The following is a 21,627-nucleotide window of genomic DNA, read 5'->3' on the forward strand; positions in this document are numbered from 1 at the left end:
CCGTACCTTCCAGCCATACAGCACAGTGAAAGGGGGAGGTGTGCTGTTTCTGATACTTCAATAAAAGCTCCCACTTACTGTACAGCCATAGAGAGCCTGTCTGCAGGCTGTTAAACAGAACCTGATCCACAAGACAACGTGCACAGCAAGCCTGAGCTTGGAGAGTCCCTTTAAAGCAGTCATTTAGGGATTTAAGTTTGATGGTGACTGTTTACATATTTGATAAGGGATTAGTAGAAGTTTAATCTCAAAATATTGCCGACAAACAAAATGAGCAGCATGTTTATTTTTACTTTTATATAAATACCTCCACAAGAATATAATTCTTGGCTTAAATGTTCTCAATTTTGAGCTGAGGGCCTATTTTTACTTACACTCCTCAGATAACTGCTTTTACTTGGCTGTGAAAATTCAGGAACATTTTGCCTTTTGGACTCTTTAGATTTCACCTTTTTTTTCATAAAAAAAAAGAAAAAAAGCTGAGTAGGTGACCTTGTCATAAATGCTTCTGTATTGAACAATGTCAGCCGTGGCTCTTGGTAATGACAGACAAAGGAGTTCTCAGGGACAGGCAGAGGACTGCATTGTTCTGAATGGACAGTATCGACTGCGTGAACATCAAGAGGTGTCTGCTTTTCAGAGCTGTGCTGAGTGGACAGTTGGCAGCAATACCTTTTACTGAGCTTATGGGTGTTATTATGCTTTAAAGAGATTCTGATTTTCTCTGAATCGTTATCCCATTGTAAAAGCATAGCAACGTGGAGTAAAGTATATTAGTAAGCCATTATAGAGGCATGATATTGGCATTAGAGAAAGCAAAACTACTGTATCATGGTAATGGAGAGCACTGTAATGTTGCTGTTACATAATACTACAGAACTGTATTGCGACTGGCCAGTTAATTACAGTTATACTATGACCCTTGCATTTATTTAGAGAATATTACCTTGTTTCCACTGCCTGGAGCTACAGGCTTCAGCTGCCCACGGCTAGCCACCACAATCAAGAGCGTTTCGGTGCTTTTTACAAACCTGGCCAACCTTGGAAATTCTTGACATGTCAAAGGTCACTGGGGGATTGTGGGATTGTATTTTGTTTTAAAAAAACGGCGGTAATAAATATATTTAACCGCAGGCTCATTACAAATAAAAAGGACTCTGGTTAAGAATGAGAGCACAGTCAAACAAACAGCCAGGTTTTGTCGTATATCATGGAAACCAGCCACGATGGTAGCGATTTCCCTGACCAGATAGCTGCACTCGGCCGTTTAGAAACACACTGTTTATATATATATATATATATATATATATATATATATATATATATATATATATATATATAAAAATAAATAAAGACACCAGGATAAATTCCCTTGGATTACAGTACAGTATTAATAAAAAGATTTGCAAAATGAAACATCTACTCAATGCTTGCTCTTAACGTTATTAAAGAAGATTTAATCTTCTCAGGAAAGCGTCCCTGTTTTAAGGGCACCCTTGTTCCCCTCAATTTCATCACTTTGATATATTGCTGCAAACCCTGCATAGTTTAAATGCTGTTCAGTTTTCCCACTAGAGCGCGCTAAACAATATAACCATTATATAGTTGCATTGGCTACAAAATTGCATTGCCATAATTGTGGTGCTTTCACAGCATTTGTACGGCTGCTGTTCCAGGTTAAATACACAGTGGTTGAGCGAGGGATTTAATATAATTCAAGACCAATTTTTCTTTGCTTTGAAGCAAGGGCACAGAAATAAAAAAAAATAAAATAAAAATAAGTAACGTGTTCATTATTACTGCTCTCCGAGTAATAAGGAATACAAAACAGAGTTTGGGGGTGACGGGAGTGAATTCTCTGCAAGCAGCATTCTCCAGTCAATTACCCCCTAATGATATCTGAATGCGAGTCGTCTGCATTGCGTTCAACACAAAGAACCTCTTCATTGCTAACAGCATTAGCCGCAGTGACAAATGAGCAGATTTAAGCAGCAAGCTGCTGTAATAGGAATCTATCAGGCTGTGTACAGAACCAGGACAGAGAGGGCCAAGGCTGGGATATCATGCACCAGTAAACTGCAGTACGAGTACAGACACACACATTTAATAATTAGATGTACAGTACTGTGCAAAAGTTTTAGGCAGGTGTGAAAAATGCTGTAAAGTAAGAATGCTTTCAAAAATAGACATGTTAATAGTTTATATTTATCAATTAACAAAATGCAAAGTGAGTGAACAGAAGAAAAATCTACATCAAATCCATATTTGGTGTGACCACCCTTTGTATTCAAAACAGCATCAATTCTTCTAGGTACACTTGCACACAGTTTTTGAAGGAACTCGGCAGGTAGGTTGGCCCAAACATCTTGGAGAACTAACCACAGTTCATCTGTGGATTTAGGCAGCCTCAGGTGCTTCTCTCTCTCTTCATGTAATCCCAGACAGACTCGATGATGTTGAGATCAGGGCTCTGTGGGGGCCATACCATCACTTCCAGGACTCCTTGTTCTTCTTTACGCTGAAGATAGTTCTTAATGACTTTCGCTGTATGTTTGGGGTCGTTGTCATGCTGCAGAATAAATTTGGGGCCAATCAGATGCCTCCCTGATGGTATTGCATGATGGATAAGTATCTGCCTGTACTTCTCAGCATTGAGGAGACCATTAATTCTGACCAAATCCCCAACTCCATTTGCAGAAATGCAGCCCCAAACTTGCAGGGAACCTCCACCATGCTTCACTGTTGCCTGCAGACACTCATTCGTGTACCGCTCTCCAGCCCTTCGGCGAACAAACTGCCTTCTGCTACAGCCAAATATTTCAAATTTTGACTCATCAGTCCAGAGCACCTGCTGCCATTTTTCTGCACTCCAGTTCCTGTGTTTTCGTGCATAGTTGAGTCGCTTGGCCTTGTTTCCACGTCGGAGGTATGGCTTTTTGGCCGCAAGTCTTCCATGAAGGCCACTTCTGACCAGACTTCTCCGGACAGTAGATGGGTGTACAAGGGTCCCACTGTTTTCTGCCAATTCTGAGCTGATGGCACTGCTGGACATCTTCCGATTGCGAAGGGAAGTAAGCATGATGTGTCTTTCATCTGCTGCAATAAGTTTCCTTGGCCGACCACTGCGTCAACGGTCCTCAACGTTGCCCGTTTCTTTGTGCTTCTTCAAAAGAGCTTGGACAGCACATCTAGAAACCCCTGTCTGCCTTGAAATTTCTGCCTGGGAGAGACCTTGCTGATGCAGTATAACTACCTTGTGTCTTGTTGCTGTGCTCAGTCTTGCCATGGTGTATGACTTTTGACAGTAAACTGTCTTCAGCAACCTCACCTTATTAGCTGAGTTTGACTGTTCCTCACCCAGTTATTCCTCCTACACAGCTGTTTCTGTTTCAGTTAATGATTGTGTTTCAACCTACATATTGAATTGATGATCATTAGCACCTGTTTGGTATAATTGTTTAACCATACACCTGACTATATGCCTACAAAATCCCTGACTTTGTGCAAGTGTACCTAGAAGAATTGATGCTGTTTTGAAGGCAAAGGGTGGTCACACCAAATATGGATTTGATTTAGATTTTTCTTCTGTTCACTCACTTTGCATTTCGTTAATTGATCAATATAATCTATTAACATGTCTATTTTTGAAAGCATTCTTACTTTACAGCATTTTTTCACACCTGCCTAAAACTTTTGCACAGTACTTTATATATATATATATATATATATATATATATATATATATATATATATATATATATATATATAATATATGTATGTATGTATGTATGTATGTGTGTATATTTTTTTATATATATATTATTACTCACACAGCACATTGTCATACATTTTAATTCATATAATCTCAATCTTCCTGATATTTACCTGTTTAATACCCAATTATGTATGTTCTGTCTGGTTGTCCTGTTTTTTTTTGTGTATATTTTCCAGTAAAAGTAGCTTCTACAGCCTTCCGGTGAAACACTGTGCACTGAAGCTTCCATTCAGTATATCAGCCATTTCCTTTGAGGGACATTTTTGCTGCAATTGTTAATAAGCAAATCATCACCCAGGTAGAATAGAGTATAATATAGATCATAATAGGATATGACACAGGTAAGAAATAAAATATTAGGACAATGCTGGCCCATGCTACTCTATCACCACCACCACCACTACCACGCTCCATCGCCCCCCACTAGCTTGACACCTCCAGGCTTGTCTTTGTCCTCCAGTTCCTGGTAGATTGCATCTGCTGACAAGCACCTGAGTGTAAAGAGGAGATTGGCTTCACTTGGGATTGGAAGAAATCCCTTTTACAACATTGAACTCTTCACCCAAATAGTGAAACTATGAATACCTGTCTGCCTTTATTCCCTGTGAGAGGAGAGATGCAGGGAAAAAAACTTTTAATAGCAGTGAGAGGGGGAGAATAAAGGCAGCTTTCACAGAACAACATGTTTAATTACTGTTTTTTAAAGCCTTCACAAATACCAAAGATTACGCAAGCTTTAACACATTTAAGCTTTAACACTTTTAAATGCATTCCAAGTCTGATGAATAAACACTATTTATGAAAGTGATATACTGTCATGTTTAAGAATAAGTAGCTGACTATGCTATGATGTTTGCAGTCATTGTGAGTGGTTCTGTTGCTCCGATATACAGTGATTTATACCTTTTCTCTAATCTACCTGGCTTTGAGCTTGAGCTAGAGCTACAGGTATTGTTTCTCGTTCCATTGCAATCATGTGATGCTGATCGCTCAGCTCTGCTCATTCCATGTCCACTGTCCATGTGGAGTAGGTGGGGCTGGGAGAGTTCAGAAGGTCACAGTGTGATTTGAGTGGAATGAGAAAGTCTCTTCAGTACCGGCATTTAGGATTCTCCAGTCAAGCACCTCAAAGCCAGGTAAAGGCATATTTACAGAACAATGATAACTCAATATTGGAACAACAGAACAGAACCACTCAGATCAATCACATATGCTCTAAGATAGTAAGCGAAATGTAAAAAAAAAAAAAATTGTCACATTTGTAGTAATGAAACAGTCTAGAAAAGTTAATGTTTATCATAACTAAAACTCCAGCATGCTACACACCGAAGAGCGCATGTAAAAGTGGAATCAGTACCATTGTTTACCAAGTCTGCATTCTCAGATTGATTTCACTTTTGCCCACTAGCTGTGCTGCCCCTGTTGGTCAGTAATGCTGCCCCGGCACGCTTGCTCAATCTGAAATGCTGAGTGTTTGTGTTCCCTTACAGGTCTGGACGGCCGGTCAGTTTCATGGTGGTCTTCAGCACTCCCAGCCCCCTCAGTAAAATCTCCTGGGTCAACAGGCTGCACCTCGCCAAGATTGCACAGAGTGAGTACAATACAGGAAATTGTATTGCCTTGTTCAGCCATAGTAACACTGGCAGTGATGCCTCTTTGGTTTTTCTTTTGTTTTTGATTTTCTCTCTTTTACCTTGTTGCAGATCTATGGTAATGCTAAACAGTGGCACATCTAAATACCAAAGCACTCCTATATAAATTATTCCCGATAGTTTTGTCCCCCCATCCTGTCCCCCACTTAACATTAATACGAGTCCTGTGGAATAAGGTTCATGATTGATCCATAGTGCTCTGTTAATAAACTTAGTTCTCCCCTCCTTTTAATTTTGTATCATAGCATGAATGCTTTCATATACTTAAACAATTCTGTTGCTGATCATTGAGAGTCATCACTTGACAGTTTTTATTGTTCAATGGATGTTTTTCCACAGCAGTGATCCAAAATGTCCTACAGTCTTTTCAAATCCCCTTTGGATCAGCAGTATCGTGGGCCGACCGTGGCTATGGAAGGGGATTCTGCTGTCTCCTTCCTCCCTCACCAAGTGGGCAGATTTCCTTAAGCCTCTGACAAGCACACTTGTTTTTCCAGCAGCTTCCTCTGTCTTTGTGAATGCCCCATTGTGGGGAAGTTCTGCATTAAGCATTTAAGCCCTCTGCTGATATGCAGGCCCATTCTGCTGTTGTTGTCCTTAATCCCAGTGGACATCTCGCTTGGAGGATAGAGTTTGCTAAGCCTCTGTATGCAAATCTGTAAAATGTTTCATAGGAAATAATTGGAAAGGGATTAAATTAGGAGGGGTGGGGGTGGGGGGGGGGGGATAGTAATGTATAAAAAGTAATGGACATGTCCTGAACTGAACCCTCTTTGCTGATGTCGGGGAGCAATGGATCAGCTGCTCTGATTGTGTTTAACTGGATTTGTATTACCAGTAGTTGTGCTTTAATAGAAGCCTTGTTTGTGGAGCACCCTTTTGCACTGTGAATATACTAAGTCAGAAATCCTAGGCAATGTCCTATATTATGCTGATTTAGGATGTTCTCTGTTAGATCAGGTAGACCCACTCTGACTATCTGCACCACACATCATTATTTCACAACTGAAAGAGAAACCATGAACATTGCCAATTATTCCTATGATGACTGACTTCTGAGACACCCTACGTAATTATTCGACTGTGTTCCATTTTGTTAACTTCTAATTCCTTTTTCAAGTGTAATCCTCGAAACCCTTTCTTCTACATTTTCAACGTCTGAGTCGGTCCAGTAAGAGGTATCAACATGTTTTCTCATTTATCACCCAAGTGTCTAAGGTAACAGCAGTGCGTTTCTTGTAAGCCCTGCAGGGTGGTCTGTTACCAGGGAATAATTAATACAGATTTAATTAATATCAATAACGGTTTGAAAAACAAAACGCACATTGGATACAAAATACTACCCCGTAGCTACCATGTTCTAATAACATCGACTTATTAGTGATCACTGAACACTTGAATTTTCTAATTGGAGTTACCCTTTCTCTATTGATTTGAAAATGTCAGTTGACGGTGTCCTTTTCATGCAGTCTGTATCAATTCGCTAGTGTCACGGGGGCGGATTAAGTGAGTCAGTTTGTTTTAATCAGCAGTCAGACGTTCAAATTGAAACCAATGAGGCAGCAACAACCACTCTGATTAGCTTTAATTTGCCTTGAAGCCTTTGATAGCATATCGGATGAAGTATTGGGCACTGCAAAGGTTAGAAATAAAACATTACTGAAATGCATGACAAATACAGTTTGCTAAAGGATGCCCCCCACCCCCACAGATCAGGGGGTGCATATCCCTGGAGCTGTAGGTCACTCTCCATTTTTTTTATCTCTCTTTTTTTTTTTTTTTAAAGCTCAGCCTATTGCGAATACCTTAGCACTATTAAAGGTATGATTATAAGGGCTTATAAACATTATGTTTGTACAACTTGATTCACACAAACTCTTTTTAAATCAAGGAATAGTGTCAGTTTAACTGACATTACTGACAACTGTAAAAGGTAATCTTTGACGCTGAAGGACATATTTCATATTAATAAACTCTGTTTTTTTTTTATCTGTGTGTGTGTGTGTGATGCTATGGGAGGCAGCACAGCACCTGTAATGAGAGTGGACTGGGATAATTATAATCTGTCAACATTTTAAATATGTGATTCCACTACCCAGTATTCGGTTATATGAACCATTCTCAATTCGTTCATTCAGATCTACACCAACAATGGGTGTAAGAGAACGGTGTCATAGGGTCTGTGGATCTCTCTCTCTCTCTCTCTCTCTCTCTCTCTCTCTCCTGACTAGCAGTTAAATTCCTCAAGGACCATTTGCCCAGTATACACTGCTGCACTTTAACAAACATTTACAGGCAGTTAAGAACGTAATGTGGCCAACTCCTGCTTAATTATAGTCGCTTGGGACTCAGAAATCACTTTGTTAACCAACAGCTGGGATGAGCCACTTTAGAACTGCAGTGTGTAGAATGGGTTTGTAATTTGAGTTTTTTTTTCCATTTTTGTCAACGCACCTTAACCACTATTTTTGTTCTTTTAAAATAGACTGTGGGGATTCATTGGCCACTTTTCCTCCTTATTGTCATATGTCAAGGTCCATTCCACGGCAAGTTTAATGGGGATAAATATATATATATATATATATATATATATATTTTTTAAAACTTGTGTTTATTAAATTTTTGCTTTTAAACAACTCAGACAGAACGATATATATATATATATATATATATATATATATATACACACACACACACATAACATTAACATTGAGATACATAAGGTTATAAATGATAGTACTTAAATATCAGAATAGCAACACTGTAATAACAGTCAAAGTGAAAAATAAAATAGTAAAATTATACATATAAAAAAGAAAGAAAATGTGTGTGTGTGTATATATATATATATATATATATATATATATATATATATATATATATATATATATATATATATATATATATATATTATATATATATATACACATACATACACACACATATACATATACACTTGCATACATACACACATACATACCCACACACACAAACATATAACCCTCTGTGGCAATGTGCCCCGCCCCTGTGTGCATTTGTGTGTTATATGTTGTATGTTGCGTGTGGTGTGTTAAATGTTGGTGTATTGTAGTTGGTACATGGGATATAAATGGGTGTGTGCAGCACGAGTATTTAAATTGTATAATTGTATTTAGGCACGGGATTGCACATCACTGCAGGTGCATTTAAAGTATAGTATGTGAGCATGGGGTTGCACAGAATTAATTCACGTGCTGGGATTCAAGTGAAGAATTAATTAGTAATTGAATCCCAGCACAACAGTGTATGTAGATGCACATTTTCATTCACTCGGGGTTGGGTGTTCGTGAGTGGAGAACGGGAGAGAGAGAGAGGAGAAAGAAAGTAAGAAAGAAACGTTTGTTTTGCTTCACTCACCGTTTGTCTGTCTGTTTACTGTTTTAATCCGTTTTTGTTTGTCTATTTATTTTGGCCTCAAGTGCCATGTCCTGTTTTTGTGTTCCATTTTAAACCTTTTATTTTGTTATTAAACGCTGAGTGCTACCATTTGTACTCAGCTTCTCATCACCACCGTCTGTCTGTGTATTCCTTTCTGGTCTGACGCCACCCACTCTGGCTGTCTTTGTGACACCCTCCTAAAATTAAAAAAAAAAAAGGGTTACAAGGAAAATAAAACTTCTTATATAGTGACTCATGTATTATTCAGACTGTTCAGACCGTTTAGACCGAAGGGCAATCCAAAGTACCCTCCTTAGTATACTTTCTTTTCCAAATCAACTGTTATGTGCGATCATACAGGTCCTACTGTCATGACATTAGCAGGCTTCTAGTTAGTACACAAGTAATGCAATACATGAATAATATAACACGCAGACATCAGGATCTCTATATATAGCTAGTAATATGTGTCTTTCACTCAAGCATAATTTCCGCAACTCAAAAATTGTATAAAAGGTTCCCAAATATCCTGAAAGCATCCTGATTTCCCCTTTATTATGTATGTTAATTTGTCTATTAGCTCATTCTTAAACAAGTCAGCAATTTTTTCAATCCCCCTATTGGCCCAAAGTTTAAATCCTGAATCAGATTTTCCGGGTGTAAAATCATCATTCCTCCAGATTGGAGTGAAACGTGACAGCTGTGACTCTTCACCCTTATATTTCCGTACCTCATGCCAAACACTGATTGTGGTCCTGACAAAAGGGTTCGAGGTTTGTTTTTTCAGTTTCTTAACATTGGCTGAGTAGAGGTAAATATATAGAGGCATGTCTGAAACAGAGTGCATTTCAATTGATACCCAGGGCAGAGGTTCATTAAGTGAAAACCAGCACATAGCAGCTCTCAACTGTGCTGCCCAGTAACCCCCCCCCCCCCCCCCCGGGTCATATGGCAAGTATTTATTCCAAATAAAATTTACTAATAGGCTTTTCATTTTGGAGAAAAAGAGTGGAGAGGGAGAGAGGGGAATAGATTGGAAAAGGTATAGAAATTTGGGAAGGATGCTCATCTTAATTATATTTATGCGACCAATCAGGGAGATAGGCATTTCAGACCATTTGTCTAGTGATTTAGTTATTGATGAAATGAGGGGATTATTGTTGGCTAGAATAATTTTATTTATTTCAGGAGTGATTTTTATACCCAAATAGGTAAAGCCCTCTGGGGAGTTTAAATATTGAGTTTTTATTTTTGGTTGGAGTCTCTCCTGCTCATTTAAAAATAGTATTGCGGATTTAGTTTTGTTTATTTTATACCCCGAGAATTTTCCAAAATTAGATACAAGTTCAGACAGGGCATCAATAGAATCAGATAAATCTGACAGGAACAAAATAACATCATCAGCATAAAGTGCTAAACGTGTTCTAAGTGACCTATTTTTATACCTGTTATGTTCGGATGATTACGTATGGCAATAGCCAAGGGTTCAATCGCTAGGACAAAAAGTAAAGGTGAGAGTGGACACCCCTGGCGGGTGCCTCTTGACAGTTGAAATGGGCTGGATATTATATTATTTGTTACAACTTCTGCCAAAGGGTCAGAGTAGAGAACCTGTATCCACTGAAGAGAATTATTGCCAAATCCAAATCATGAAAGTGCATGGAATAAGTAACTCCATTCAACCCGGTCAAAGGCTTTTTCTGCATCCAGCGACAAAACAGCTTTGTCTGGCGCCCCTGCGTTTTCATAAACAACATTAATTACTCTTCTAATATTGTGAAATCCCTGTCGGCCCTGAATAAACCCATTCTGATCATTGTCTATTAATTGTGGGAGTAAAGATTCCATTCTGTTACTCAACACCTTTGCAAGGACCTTAGTGTCCGAGTTCAAGAGCGATATTGGTCTATATGAGCCGAACATTAATGGATTTTTTCCAGATTTAGGAATTAATGTGATCATAGCACATCTCAAAGAAGCAGGGAGCAGTTTATTTTCAAATGATTCCTCATACATGGCTAAGAGAGGATCCACTAGTTTGTCCTTAAATATTTTATATAGGTCAATTGGGAGACCATCAGGACCAGCAGCTTTACCACCCTTCATATTAGATATGGCATTTATTACTTCAGATTCTTTATCTAAATTAGAGGTTTGATTTTCAGAAATAGATGGAATCTGAAGATTACCCAGAAAGTTTTGCAGGTTTACCGAGTCTCTGTTAGTCTCTGATTTGTATAGAGTTTCATAATAGGATTTAAAGGTACTATTAATTTCCTTAGGGTCCGTTGACACAGAGCCATTCTCTAATTCTATTGCATTAATTGCTCTTTCAGACTGTACAGCTTTAATGCGCCAGGCCAGAAGCTTTCCAGCCTTTTCTCCCTGATCATAATACGTTTGTTTTAGCCTTGTCATACTAGATATTAGTTTATTAATAGAAAGTTTGTTGTACTGTGCTCTCAAGGAAACAAGGTCTTTTTGAGCTTTTGAAGTATTATTCAGAAGAACCTCCCTTTCCAAAGCTTTAATTTTATTTTCTAATTCACTCATTTTGAGTTTAAAAGCTTTCGTTTTAGAACTAGTATAACTAATGATCTGTCCTCTGATAAATGCTTTAAAGGCTTCCCATCTAACCGAGGCAGTGGTCTGGGTTGTGTTAATTTCAAAATATAAATCAATTTGTTCTCCTACAAATCTTAGAAAGTCTGAATCTTTAAACCACTCTGAGTGCACACGCCATTTTGGGGGGTCAGCAATCAGTTTAGAATCAATATAAGATAGTGAAATTGGTGCATGATCAGATATAACAATACAGTCATATTTACAATCCAAGATTTTGGGAATAAGTGCGCTAGAGATTAAAAAATAATCTAATCTAATCTATAATCTATTCGAGAATAAGATTGATGCGTGCTTGAATAGCAGGAGTACTCCTTTTTTGTTGGATTAATCTTTCTCCAGACCTTGCACAAATTAAGATCCGAAATTAATTCCAGTATTATTTTCCTACTTTGCGTGTAAGATGCCTTTGAATTTAAAGAACGATCAAGAAGTGGATTCAGAGTACAATTAAAGTCCCCCCCAATAATGATATGACCTGGGAGCGATGGGAGAGATAAAAAATAAACTACTGAAAAATTTGGGGTTGTCTGTATTAGGCCCATATATATTTACTAAATTAATATTTTGGGAAAGCAATGACCCTTGAACAATAATATATCTACCAGCCGGATCGGGTGATGAATGGTGTATTTTAAATGGAACGGATTTATGTATAAGAATCATTACTCCTCTTGCATGCGTAGAATATGATGCCGATATTACTGGTCCTGGCCATCTTTTTCGAATTTTTATTATTTCATCTTGCATTAGATGGGTTTCTTGCAGAAACACTATCTTAGAGTTTAATTGTTTAAGCCTGGTAAGTACCTGTTTTATTTTAGAGAGTTTATTTAACCCCTCACGTTCCAAGAGGTTATTTTAAACCCTGCATTTAGAGACATCATCTTATTTTACATCTTGAAGGTTAAAAGTCATAGACATAAGCAGATAAAAACTGTATTGGTTGAATACCTCCTTTCGTATGTCCATGATCGCACACACCTTGCCGACACTATCTGACTGCATTTTAAATTGCATGCAGCAGTCATTAACCGTATCGTTGAAGTGGATGCATGGGGAGCACAAGATTTTTCCAAACTGGGATCGAGTCACAGTTCTCTTTCTGTTGTAGTTTGTTTACTAAGCACAATAAGAAGTGCGCGGTTCTGAAAACGAGTCCACTAGTAAATAAAAGAATGGTCACTATGCACGAAACACCCAAGTATTGAAACCCCGTCTATTATTACATTTCCCGGTCGGTCTCCCCAAACGAGACCTTTTTACCCACACAGATCTTTTTCTGTTCTCCACATAGATCTCACCCACCCCCATCCCACTAAACACGGGAAAGCTGCTATGCAAACTGATCCACTTTGCTGAGGAGCAGTCTAACCTTAAACACCAGTTCGGTATCGCAATACCCGCTCTGCTGGCATTTACTGTAAAGAAACAAAACAAAATGCAAATAATTCAAACACGTCCCCTATACAGTATGCAGCGAAAGCCTAAACCCCCTCCATCCCTGCTAGTAGCTTCCTCTAGATTTTAGAAAATATATATATAAAAAAGATAACACATTCTCATCATATTACGAGTAATAATAATAAATAATTAATAAAGGGGGAGAAAGGGAAAGGCATAACTCACTATACTTACCTAGAAAGAAAAGTATCTTGTTTAATATTGAGTCCTCGTTATTGAGTTCGATAGGATTTTTCAAACGTCTATTCGCTTTATCTTCTTAAGGTACACCTCAGCTGCCAAAGGAGATTCAAAAATGTGAGTCTGGTCTTTGAAGGTAACACGTAGTTTCGCAGGGAATATAAGTCCGTACTGGATATCCATGGCCCTCAGCTCTTGTTTAATTCCGTCGAATTGTCTTTGCTGTTTATGTAGATCTGCCGACAGATCCGGGAAAAACATTACATGATGATTTTCGTACATCACCCTGCCCTTGTTTCTGGCAATGTACAGCACTCGTTCTTTATCTCTGGAGTTGAGAAACTTCATAATGAGAGCTCTTGGGCGAGCATCTGGAGCGGGTTTTGGTCCTGTCAGTCTATGCGTTCTTTCGAGGTGACGGAAAGTTTGCCGACCCCAGAACCTCCGGCAGCCATGTCTCCAAAAAGAGTGCTGCATCCCTGCCCTCCGTACCCTCGGGGAGACCAATTAGTCTTAAGTTAGATCGGCGATTACGATTTTCCAGTTTGTCCACTTTTAGGATGAGAGCTGTCAGGTCTTTATTATTATTATTATTATTATTATTATTATTTATTTCTTAGCAGACGCCCTTATCCAGGGCGACTTACAATTGTTACAAGATATCACATTATACATTATTTCACATTATACAGATATTACATTATTTTACATACAATTTCCCATTTTTACAGTTGGGTTTTTACTGGAGCAATCTAGGTAAAGTACCTTGCTCAAGGGTACAACAGCAGTGTCCCCCACTGGGGATTGAACCCACAACCCTCCGGTCAAGAGTCCAGAGCCCTAACCACTACTCCACACTGCTGCCACGCGGCCTGTTTTCGATTGTAGAGTAGTTATGTTGTCTTCAGCATCGCTAATTCGAGTTTCGGCCTGTGTCAGCCTCCCGGAAATGTCTCTTATGTCCCCTTTAATAGAGTCCACCGCCGCTAACAAGCCGTTCAATTTCAAGGAGAAGTCCTCTTTCATTAAACGAATTTCATTCAGTATTTTACCAGAAAGGTGGTCCCGGCCTTGAGTAGCATCGGCATCGCCATCGGGATCGCTAGTCGATGGCGAGGGTGGAGCACAGGCCTCCGTCTCGATCGCGCTCTCATTTATTAAATCAGCTCTTTTTGACTTATTATTTTTAGGCGTTTTTAGTTAGATAATCAAGTTGTATATCGACAGAGACCAGAATGAGTTGAATATAGCGTGTTTTCTTGAAGGACTGTAAAGGATAAGAAGTGTTAAACCAGCAGAGCAGATTTTTGCGTCCTTTCAGTAGCAAGCCATAGCCACCGGGCTATAAATACATATTTATCTCCTTTACGACTTGAATGCATATTCAGTAAAAACTAGACTAGAAGGGCCAATTTTACTTCTGGCAAGGCTAAATTAGTTGAAATGGTAAATTAACTGTAAAAACAATTATTATAATCCTTTTTATAATGTTTACAATGACTCTGATTATTCCTGGGATTGGTTTATTCCACAACTTGCCATCTGTTGAAAATTTAAGATTATCTGTGAGTACTGAAATCCTTTTCCTTCCTCCATCACACAGTGTATTATTTTCACATCCCTTTGCCTGCTGCCATTTGGGACATTCATGGAAACAAATCAACTATCTCAGGAGGGCTGTGCTGGTATAAACATTTAAAATAGATTTAAATACATTTCAATAATTTAAGAATATGATGATGGCACTGAAACTAACGCACAGTTGGAAAATGCTCATGTAAATGAAAGTTGACAAATGGAAAGTTGACTTCTTCAATTATCAACAGACAAAATTAAAATCTATATATATGGACTTTTTCTTCCTATTTCCACAATTGGCCGCCGTTAAAATGACTTTCTAAAATGCTAGCAATTCTAATGTTAAAGTACCGATAAACTTGGCCATGAAAACTATTTACTTACCTTCTCCATTTAAGAAACATTATCACAGGAGCCCCTATCATTCGAATGAAGCTCTTTGTGTTCTTTGTTTTTACCTTTTAATTAGGGGTGTGCAGATTTTTCAAACACCACTAGATTTAGAAAGTTGCTGCTTCCTGGTACGCTTCCTGTGCTGTAGGTCAGCATCACTCAAGTGGTTTCCAGAGAGATTGGGACGATGGAAAAAGAAAATTCAAATATAATGAAATGTCTCGACAGCATTAAGTAAAAATACAAAATAATTTTATAACAGAACATTTTCAGCACAGCTTTATGGGGACTGATAATGTTAGAAAATTGATTTAAAAGCACTTTATTAATAAGTCCGACCTTTAATAGGATGATCAAGTGTTTATAATGTTTCTCACATTTTGGGTTATTGGTCTGCTGTGGGGTGTTTTTCTTCATAATTAGTTGCTGGGGATAAAGTGAGACAGGCTGCATGCTGCAGCAAATTTTAAAATAAAATCAGCAATTTTGCTAGACCAAGAACTTGGGAACCATTAATCAGCATAAGAGATAATTTAAAAATTAAGAAATGTTAACACCCTGTAAAATTTATCCCACAATGTAAAAGCAAATCTCCACAAAAGAGTTGCTGCAGTGTGTTAGTGTCACAGAACGTTTTTTTTTTTTACCAGAAACGCATTACTTTGCTGTGTCCCTTGTCTTCTGTATTGCAGCGTTATATTTTTAAACCTATTGCAGACTCTTGACATTTTATTCACATCATGGGTCACAAGTCAATGGGACGTATACGTGGCTCAACGTTTACTGTGGAGCGTTCACCAGGAGAAAGAGGATTTCTCTTCGGGATACATTGCGATTCTGAGATCGCACTCCCTCTTGCAAGAATGCTTGTGTTCTCACAGCACTAAAACCAGCATAGCTGCAGGAGGGAGCAATGATCCGAGCACACAGCCATGTTTTCAATTCTCTTTCTCTTTCTCCTAATTAATTTTCCTGAGTAAAAGTTGAAAAGATTAATTCCCTAGTTGATCTGCCCATGATGTGTGAAATGAAGATCTCAAAACAATCAGGACACAGGTATACACAGACTAGCATGTCGTGTTACCGATTTTTATTATTCTGTAAGCTATCCATGCTGCCTAAATGTGTTTTCAAACGGCTTGACTGACATTCACAATCATGATGATCACGTGAACAGCTTATTAGTAGCTTTACATATTTACAAATGGCAGTCTAATGACAGATACACACATGCATGTCCTATCTATTGACGGTTTATTAACATGTAACTAAACTTCAGGAAATGGTTACATGCATATTAATTAAATACGTATTTATACCACTCAAAATAAAGCGTTATGCTGCCTGGCCACTTTATTAGGACCTGTCTACCCAGTGGATTTGAACCTTTAACTGGGTTGACTCGCCTGTTAACCTCAAGGTGCAGTCGGTTGAGCCGACAGTTCAAAAAGCTTGTGGATTAAAATCCGGGGAAACAGAAAGCCAGCAAGTTGAGAAAATGAATTGAAGTCAATATTGGAGCAACAGTGATTTTAAACACCGCACATACAAAGTGATCAAGGTAATGAACCTGTTAACATGACATTTTGAAGCACTTTACTATTTGGCTTGTAATGAAGTGGAAACATGCCTACATTGAAATTCTGTCGCTGTGTTCTCTGCTCTTTAAATGAAATCCTATTTGAATATTGAAATGTGCGACACCTTAATTGCCCCCTGTCTCCTGTCTATACTCGCTGCCCTGGATCCTTTTGGTAAAATGAGCAGCTACTTGTCAAAAACTGCTCCACGTCTCCAATAAAACAACTCCATGACACTGCGATTTGTAACGGTTTTAAGTGAATTGTATAATCTTAATGGGGTAGTAATGTGATATTGTATAATGGGGAACAAGCTACTGTTTACAGAACAAGAGGCAAACTGGCTAATGCAACCCCCCCCCCCCATTGAAATCCTGCAGCCAGAATACAGACACATACCAATGCAACTGGTCACATTTCCTTAGTTTTAAGGCTATTTCATTGGCTTTTTAAAATGCTGTTCCTCACTTCTAAAGCTGTCCATGGGTCTGGTCCTGCCTAGTTGGTCCTATGTGAGTTACTTATTCCTTACAAAAGAGCACTAGCTCCTTCATTTTGGAACTCTCTTCCAGGTCAATTTGGAATGCTGACTCAATCAATATTTTTAAATCTAAGCTAAAAGCCTAGTGGTTATTTTTTTTTTTTTTTTTTTTTTTTTTTTTTAATGTGGCCTTTTACTAGTGCAGTCAGAGCGCTTTTTATAAAGTTTGTTCTAGTTTTGTAAAGCGTGCTTGGATGCATGAAGGGCGCTAAATGAAATATGTATGGTACAGTAAACACAGCTGTTCTGTGAGTGTTGATGTTGAGAGTGTGAATTTTGAGGTCAGGAAAGGTGAAGGACGGTTACTGTACATTGGCGTGACACTAAAGGGCATGAGCTTCCCTTCTCGGCTGAGATCCAAGTGGCGCACCTCAATCCTGCCCCTCTCAGGCAGAGACTGCCAGCTGTGCAGTGTGTTTGTAATGTGTTCTCATCAGCTTTGTTGGTTTTCTTTCAGGAGATGAGAATATGCCAGGCTGGTTCTCCGCAGAGGATGATGTAAAGACCAAAGCCCCTTTTTGGTGCCCACTTCTTGCCTGCTGTGTCCCGGTTTTCCCTTCAAAAGCTCAGGAAATGAAGGTAAGACATTTTGCAAACACATTCCCCACACCTTTTCATGTCCTGCAGAACACATAAAATAAAATAAAAAAAAAATAGATTCCCATCCATTACTCAGAAAACAAGCATCTGAAAGCTTGCCAGATTGAAACAGCTGGTGCCATATTGGTAAGGTCAAGAAAAGACAAACTTAGTTAATTAGAAGATCTGTACAAGGAAGACATCTACTTCAATCTGTGCTCCTGGGTCCCCTAAAGGAATGGCGAGATAAGGGTCCGTGGATAACGTGGTGAGGGGGCAGCTTAAACCTAAGAGCAGTAGCAAGCCGCTCCTGTTGGCTGGGATATGTGGAGCCAGTGATTTAAACCCTACTGATCAGTATGCGCAGCTGTCTGCAGTCATAACGGTTTACATTGCTGTCCTGTACAGATGTCTCTGTGAAAAGGCAAGCTGCTCAGCTTGGAAGCCTTCTGCATCACGACTACTGTGCTCCTGCTCTGCTACCCACTGGGCAAATGAGTTGCTGTAAATGCACAATTTAAAGGGCCCAGGGCAGCTAAACAGAAGAACGCTTTAAATTGGAGAGAGGGCAGTCTTGTTACAGACAGGGAAGCAATGCTTACGAGTATTACAAACCTCTCACTACATTAGCTTTCATTCGCCAACAGTTGCTTTTGGTTTTTATCCCAAATTCAGTGTGGTCTGTTTACCACATTGTTCCAGAGGCTCTTGTGCACTAAACTTCATGAGGAAGCAAACCTCGTTCGTTAGCCACTGCCTTAGAGTAAGTAGCGGGGTTCCCGAAAAATAGTGCTCTACGTCCCCATATGTTGCTACAACTGCTTAAATAACGTACCTGTCATTTTTTTCTTTTAATTGTTAACATCCTGCCAACTTCTTACACTTAGAACTTTTAAAGTCTGTTTCAAAGCTTTTTTTTTCAAAATGGCTGCTCTAGTGGACTGGGTTTTGAGATCTGTCCTCTAAATCACTACAAGATTTAAAAAAAAAAAAAAACTAACAAGTGCTCTGGCTTTTCTGTACCATGCCACCTCATGGATCGTTACTGCTGTGTTACCTGTTTGACAATGTGGGCAATAATCCTTGCACTGTCAGCGCACTAGAGTGGCCACTTTGAAAAGAGGGTTGAAACAAACTGTAAAGTGATGAGTTAAAAGTTGTCAGGATGTTAACATATGTTATTTAAACAGTTGTAGCAACATGCGGGGACGTGTAACGCTATATAATTTTCGGAACCCCGCTACTTACTCTTTAAAAACCGTAATCCAACACACTCTTTTACAAATGTAATACTGTATTCCCTGTGAGTTTTATATGTATGCTGAAGCAGTTGGAAAATAAATATACTGTTGATACACGTATAAGGTGACAACCTGAAATGTGTCAATAATATTTTACATACGGTACAGGACAGTGCATATGCTTACTGTTACTACATTACTACATGTGTATGTTCAGCACAACTAAAACTGAAATAATTCCCGACCCTTCTTATAAACTCATGTTAAATACCACATTGAAAATACACGCCTGCATGTGTAAGTACAGTGTAAGGTAATCGTTGCGGCTGAATCTGTCATCTTTAGTTAGGAATGCTCTAAGAAATATCATACAGAGTGAAAATTAATAAAAATAATGGGAATAGCCAGGCTAATGACTGACAGCTTCTTTTGAAGTGAACATCCAGAATCTCCCCTCTCACTGTCATCCTCCTGTGTGTGTTTCTTTTTTTAATATGTATTTATTCTTTGTGCAACAAAATGCCAGCGGGGGAATTATAGTACCAGCACTTCTGAAAAATCTGTTTATTTATTTGTTTATTTATTTCATTATTTTCAAAGAAAAGGCCTCTCAGTCTGCCACAGAGTCATAATTAAATTGGCAATATTGATTTGGAAATATTGCTGGTAATTTAGAAGTTGCACCTTTTTTTTTTTCTTTTGAGAAACTGTGTCCCCTGACTGTGTCTGTGTCCCTTTGATTTCACTTCTGCTTCCAAGAATGCCAAGTATATTGTTTGTTGATTTGAAAATAGTCTTACAGGAGTATTGCTGATCTGTTTTCTTTGTTTGTTAGCATTATCACTGGCTTTCTCCTTTTTAAAATCTTCCAGTTCTTTGTTTGAATTATGTCTTTCTATTGAATTTTCACTTTTTGTGTGTGTGTGTGGTGTTACAGGGAGTTGGACCCTGCCTGGGTTGTCTACTGATATTAAATGCTGCACCCTGGGACAAGTGGGTCCCTATTACCTTTGTAAGTTCTCAGGTGAAGGTTAACAGTGCAGCAATTTACAGAGTGCTTCCTGTCAGAATACCCCAGGGAAGCCAGCTTGTCGTCTTTCTACCAAATCAAGCCGATTTGCAACCTAGAAGGGTTAGTCCACATCAAATTGTGTTGTGCTTTTGTGAACACCTGAACACCAGAGGGCAGTGTTCCATTGACATTGAGCTTACAAGGCTGTCAAAAGCAGCAAACCATGTCTTATATTGACGGCAGGTTGCCTGCAAGGTGCAATCTGTCTCCTTAATATTACAGCAATACTTTCAGGAAGCAATAGCTGCTCTGCCTAGCTTTCCAGTTGCTGAGCCCCAGGCACAAGACTGCTTGACCACTTCTGCGCTAACCTCACGTTGCCTTTTAACAGTAATTCATCTATCGTTCACCATTCTGTGCACTCTGCTTCCTCAGAAACGGCACCGTTGTTCGCTTTCCAGTTTGTGTACATTCCAAGGTAGTTTTCTGCCTCCTCATTCTTTTAATTGCCTGTTGACTCTCGGCCATACTGTGATCTTGCATTAGCAGGAGGCTTTTGTTGCACTGTAATCAAATAGGGAAAAAAGAACAATGCTTTGATTAATATAATGGTTCTGTACTAAGAGTTTTAGCACGTGGTCATCTACAATTCTCTGCCACAAGTAGAATGGTTCCACTGTGATAACTTTTTATACATACCTATGATAATTCTCAAACACTGGTTTTGCATTACAGCATCGTACTGCTCTAGCAATACCAGTGCATAGGTCCCAAGTTTCATCAGCTGGAATGCTGGTTCAGACTATAAACCTAAATCTAGTCCTAGTGCTCTAACTGGTAGACTAGGTAGACTAGGGTTCTAAGCCAGACTCTTGTGTTTTGGTTTGTGTAATTAAGTACCTCTAAGAGGTCAGGGGTGGGGGCAATAAACTCGCTGCGGTTCGTTTGGCTGCATCACTTCAGTGTCTCGTTTGGACATTGTCTTCCAGGTCTCCTACTGACGTTTCCGAGCAGTTTTGGCGTGAAAATAGTTTAATTTTGTCAGATCGTTAAAGTGATCTTGCAGTGCTAGAACTGGGTAGGAGTGCTGTTGTCTAAAATTAGGTATGCTGAAGGAGGCTGAAGTAACCAATGTTGTAGTCTTTTTTTTTTATTTATTTTTTATTTGGATTTGTTTAATCCATAGCATTACCATACAACATAGGTGTAGCACCCATAGGGTTAACACCTAGATCCACTTCAGGCACGATAGGCCAGGCAGCAGATAGAGGGCTGATAATAGGTGCCAGTGGCCGAGCTTCCCTTAGCAGTGGTCATCATTGAGGAATTATCACATATCCCTCCAGAACTGAAACAGAAGACTTTAATCCATTGCCTTCATGACTATCCATAGCAACCATCGCCCTATTGACAGGCGACTCCATTGTGAAGACAAATTATGCAGTAATATTGTTTTTGATTTTAAGGATTGCTTCTATCTGACTCCCACTGGGGTTGTTTTTTTTTTAACCTGTAGAATTAAAATAAAATAAAATGAATAAATGGACTTGGAACAAACTGTGCCACCTGGCAGTGTTTCAGAGTGTCAGCTAT

General features: G+C 38.9%; 1 protein-coding gene across 5 annotated transcripts in view; it reads left to right on the forward strand.

Moving 5' to 3' along the window:
• Nucleotides 1-21,627, forward strand: part of LOC117431976 (rho guanine nucleotide exchange factor 10-like protein) — an 82,739-nt gene that overhangs the window by 39,895 nt on the left and 21,217 nt on the right. For all 5 annotated transcript variants that reach the window (XM_059002060.1, XM_059002059.1, XM_059002061.1 and 2 more), the window contains 2 exons: nucleotides 5,266-5,366; nucleotides 17,660-17,781. In XM_059002060.1, the coding sequence (XP_058858043.1) occupies nucleotides 5,266-5,366; nucleotides 17,660-17,781 (223 nt within the window). The remainder of the gene's footprint in view (nucleotides 1-5,265; nucleotides 5,367-17,659; nucleotides 17,782-21,627) is intronic.

This window comes from Acipenser ruthenus, chromosome 27 (assembly GCF_902713425.1).
Source record: "Acipenser ruthenus chromosome 27, fAciRut3.2 maternal haplotype, whole genome shotgun sequence".
NCBI lineage: Eukaryota > Metazoa > Chordata > Actinopteri > Acipenseriformes > Acipenseridae > Acipenser > Acipenser ruthenus.